The 4813-nt window shown below is 28.9% G+C and overlaps 1 protein-coding gene across 1 annotated transcript; it reads left to right on the forward strand.

Annotated features, from left to right (window-relative positions):
- Positions 1 to 1205: 1205 nt before the first annotated feature.
- Positions 1206 to 3274, forward strand: LOC100197623 (zinc finger protein 397). The gene is made up of 2 exons (XM_065799508.1): positions 1206 to 1406; positions 1512 to 3274. The coding sequence occupies exons 1-2, from the start codon at positions 1338 to 1340 to the stop codon at positions 3252 to 3254; spliced, it is 1812 nt and encodes a 603-aa protein (XP_065655580.1). The 5' UTR covers positions 1206 to 1337; the 3' UTR covers positions 3255 to 3274.
- The last annotated feature ends 1539 nt before the right edge of the window (positions 3275 to 4813 follow it).

The raw sequence follows: 4813 nt of genomic DNA on the forward strand, positions 1-4813 counted from the left end.
ATAAAAATGGAAAAGTTAAGTAAAGTCATTGGAAAGAAAAAGTTTTAGTTAAAACATTATTTCATTTGTTTTTAAGTTTATTTATTTAAAATATAAATCTGTTTAAACTTTAAAGACAGTTAAAAATACAATTAAATGTTAAATGAAACCAAAATTTTATGAAAATAAAGTTTTGAAAGTAATCTGGTAATAATTTTCCAATCAAAAACAATAATGTTGAAACTAAAATAAAATAAATAAAGGAAAATCAAAACAACAAGAATCAGCTCAAAGAAAAACCAATGAAAAAGAAAATTGGTATTGTCGCAAGAGTCTCTTCTTCAACATTACATGTTCCCTCACTTAACTCATCAATAATTTCAACAATTTAAAGATGAATAAATAACTAATATTTTCGAATCAAGCTCATGAATTCGTAATTAACTTTCCCGCAATCTTTAAGTGAATTTCTGGAAGTATTTTAATATGCGGAATTGCAAATCAGAATATATATTCAAAAAATTTTTCACAAAAGAAATCGTCGCATAGGTAAGGTTTTTACGCATCAAAGTGCGCTTCAAATTTTGTTGAAGTAATATAGCTTAAGTATATATTTTAAAATTAAAAACTTACAAATAATAATTCTGGTAATAAATTTTTTAAATCAAGATTTGTTTTTTTTTTTGTTTTGTTTTGTTTTGTTTTAGCAGTATTAGTATTTTCTAGTTGTAGTCATAATATACACCGAATAATACAAATACTCGTTAAATCAACTTGATTTATAGTGGGCGGCACGATTATGTTAGAGCAGCTTGCAAAAATTGTTTTAAACGTTTTTTTTTCCTCCAACTTAATGAACTTTTTATATTTTATGATAAACTTTAACAAATTTGACTGTGGCCAAAAAGAAAAAAACAATAAAGAAAATGGTTCTTTTATCAAAAACTATAAGTAAAGAATTTTTCTTAAGGCTTTGTTTTTTTTTAAAATGAATGATAATATTAAGTTGCTAAATTTCGTTGTTTCGGATTACAATTTTAACACTCCGATATTAATCGTAAAGCCAATCATCACCTCCTTTAATTACAGAAATAAATTTAATAAAAGAATGACTGACAGCTATTCAAATATAGTTTTATGCTAACAGCGCAAAAACAATAATTTTACAGAAAAGCTGTCAATCAAACATTTAAAAGATCCTCCTATTGGCTGTTTAGATTTGATTTGTAAACGAGGCCGTGCAGCTGTATGTTTATAAAGTTTATAACAATTGAACCATTAACTTTTATATCGAGCCTCAAATTTTACAAGGAAATCTCGTGTAAATTTAAAGCATTTCCTTGTTATTTTAGACTAAGATGAGACCCATAGGTTTAAAGAAAGACGATGGTAAATATGTTTATCCTAACACACACCAGCAGACTGCTGTAAGTATTATTTACAATGTCTCAAGTTTGAATATTGAATTTTATATGAAGAACTGCGGAACTTCTCCGCCCCCTTTCTTGAGATAATATTTTTTCTTATTCCAGAATATCCAGCCCTCACCATTAGCACTTTTAGCTGCAACGTGCAGTAAAATTGGCGACACGTTTAATCCTCAAGGTAATAACATATTTAACGAAAAAGATATTTCCTTCGATCGAGATAAAGACGATTTATATATAGATCAAAACTATAACGTACTACACAAAACAATTCTTCAACCAACTCATTCTAGCTGCATGAAATTAAAAAACGAAACGTTTGAAAAACCCCGTCTACATCCTAATATAATAACGGAAACACGAATGATTGAAGCACAAAACCGCGCGTCTTTATCGAGTTCATCTTGCAGCCATAGCAATGTAAATACATGTCGCATTGATAATCTACATTTTTCTTCTTGTGAAATGAAGTCGTCAGAAAATTATGTTAATTCGTCCCCGCTATCGCAGAGTAATTTTTTCTTTGAAAGTGACTCGTGTCTTTCCTCGCAGTCCCCTAACTGTGCAGTAGATGAAATGAGTTTTCAAGGTAGCGCTTTGCACAGCTTACAGCAGTCAGACCAGCAAAATATATTGAATCTGGGAAGTTCTATTTCCCCGACAAATTACCACAACCCAGAAAACGGTTATACTTCTGATAAACAATACATGTGGCAACAGTCATATCGAAAATGTCAGCCAAATGTTGAACCAACAAAATCTTCTTGCATGGTTCAAGAGGAGTTTGAAATTAAAAACATTCCTATGCAAGCATTGAATTTAATTAGTAAGCAACCTTCTTTATCACATATAGTTAATCCGGTCCAAAATATGTCAACACTGCGAAACCAGCCCCAGAGTTTACATGCGTCCCATACGCCAACTCAGCCAGTGTCGCCACATCAGCAACATTTATTACATTCCTTCGGGAATAGCAATCCAACCGCTAATAGTTATAGCTCAGAACAAAATTTTGCTCATTTTTTACCACAAAACAATCCAATCGAAGTGAAGCAAGAGAACTCTTATATGGTTCACTCAAACTTTAGAGAACCGTCTTATGTTAACTCTCCATTAAACTATCAACATCACACTTCAGACATGAAATGGAGCAGTAATTTTTCTATACGACACCCTCAGGAACATATATCCGATGGTAGCAATCATGAAAGCATACACAATCATCCTGTAGGAACCACTTCTTCATTTTGTCCTACATGTAGCATGCAGGCTAATATTTCTATAGGTATGGGGCAACACCAACAAGAAATGATTATTAATCGAATGATACCAGGAGATATTCACGGCGAGAATTTATCCGATTACCAATATCAACAACAGCAGCAAATTTATTACACAAGAGATCACAGAAGACCCAGAAGAATTGCTTGTACCTGTCCTAATTGTCGTGATGGAGAAAACAAAACGGTAACTACCAAAGATGGAAAACAACGAAAGTTACATGTTTGTCATGTTCCTGGTTGCGGTAAAATATATGGAAAAACTAGTCATTTGAGGGCGCATTTACGATGGCACGCAGGTGAGAGACCGTTTGCGTGTAACTGGTTATTTTGTAATAAACGATTTACTCGGTCTGACGAACTTCAAAGACATAGACGGACTCATACCGGAGACAAAAGATTTGAATGTACTACTTGTTTGAAAAAGTTTATGCGTTCTGATCATTTGTCAAAGCATATGAAAACTCATCAAACGCAAAATAAAAAAACTGAGGAAAAAATTGTTCCTGATAAAAAAACCACCGAAAAATGTAAAACAGATGAAAAGTATCCCATAGAAAAACATTAATTTATTTTTTGAACTTATATATATATATATATATATATATATATATATATATATATATATATATATATATATATATATATAAATATATATATATATATACCATAGTGAGGAGGATTTATTTTCACACTCTAAAAAAGTTGTTTTAACAGTGTAATATTTTAATTTTTTACCATTTACATGTAATTAGTTCCTTGTTTAAATCTAAATTATTACAAAATTAAAAACAAGGAAAATATTAAATTTATATGCGTTGCATTGCTTTTTAAAATGTAGAAAATGTTTAGAAAATTTTTTCATAAAAATGAAACTTAGCAACAATTTTTTTTAATATATATTATTCGAAAAGTTAAACAAAGACTGTCATTAAAGCAAGTTTTTCTAATTGTTTGAGTTGATTTTCAGGTTTCTAATGGTAACGCACATTAAAAAAACAAAAAACAAAAAATAATAACAGTACAGAAGATGTAAAAATTGGATTTGTTTTTTGACTACAAGTTTAGAATTGGTTTATAATGCAAATAAAAATGAGCATTTTAATGCTGTTTTTAAAAAGAATAAACACCTTGCAAAAAAAAAAACCTATACTTTTCTTATTTTTTTAAAAACCAACTTAAAATTAAATTAAAAAGAAAATTATTTGTTGCATAAAATTTTACAAGCCAACTTAACTAAAACATTAAAGTGAAATTGTTTTTGTTTGCACAATATCAAGCATAACTTTAGCCTAAATTGCTCATACCTGCAGAGGTTATTCAGATATAAATGTTTGGAGTTTACCTTTTTAGGGAATACGTGCCAATGTTAAAAACATACTTTTGTTAATACGTGCCAAATTTTAAAATGTAATATTAGAAATACGTGCCAACGTTTAATAAATGTTGAGTAAATAGTAGTTGTGGGAGATAATTACAAAAAGTCGACCTAGAGTGATTTTAAGTCAGCGAAGTTGTGCTGTTTACCCAGCGTCTAGAAAGTAAATTTGAATATAAGGAGTCTGGTGGAGTGTCTTTTATAAACAGAAATTTTTGTTTTAAAAAAATGCCCTTTTTTAAAACGATCATTGATTAGATACGATTGATACTATCGTAGTAGACACTTTTGATATGTTGAAACGTTTTTTTTTTTAGTTATATATTTTTTAGTATTTTAGCTGTAGTTTCTATTAGTTTTTAAATAAAAGATGTTTTCAATAAACCCAATTTTAATTTTACACGTGGAGACGCGTATATTACGCGTATTTTGAAAGCATAATTTTTGAAAGCGTAACTTTAAACAAATTTGTTTAATTAGGCGTTTATAAGTCACTTGATTTAAATCAATAAAATATAAATCAGGAAAAATTAAAAAACAAATAACAAAATAAAAATAAACAAAAACTCATGTTTAAAGTTGATGCAAAAGTTGATAGGTGGGTTGTTGGGCGAAAAAGTGATAACGCCTTACTTTTTTTTTAAATAAAAAAATGCCTCATAAAGTTATTACTTTATTTTAGTAAAAAAGTAAAATTCAAATATATTTTTATAATTATATTTTTATAATAAAAAAGTATCATTTTAGTT

Source organism: Hydra vulgaris, chromosome 06 (assembly GCF_038396675.1).
Source record: "Hydra vulgaris chromosome 06, alternate assembly HydraT2T_AEP".
In the NCBI taxonomy this organism is placed as follows: domain Eukaryota; kingdom Metazoa; phylum Cnidaria; class Hydrozoa; order Anthoathecata; family Hydridae; genus Hydra; species Hydra vulgaris.

Excerpts from the sequence above, each read along its gene's own strand:
- LOC100197623 (XM_065799508.1), top strand. The coding sequence starts at position 1,338 with ATGAGACCCATAGGTTTAAAGAAAGACGATGGTAAATATGTTTATCCT. Across the intron at positions 1,407-1,511 it reads ACACACACCAGCAGACTGCT|AATATCCAGCCCTCACCATT; the intron begins GTAAGTATTATT and ends TTCTTATTCCAG.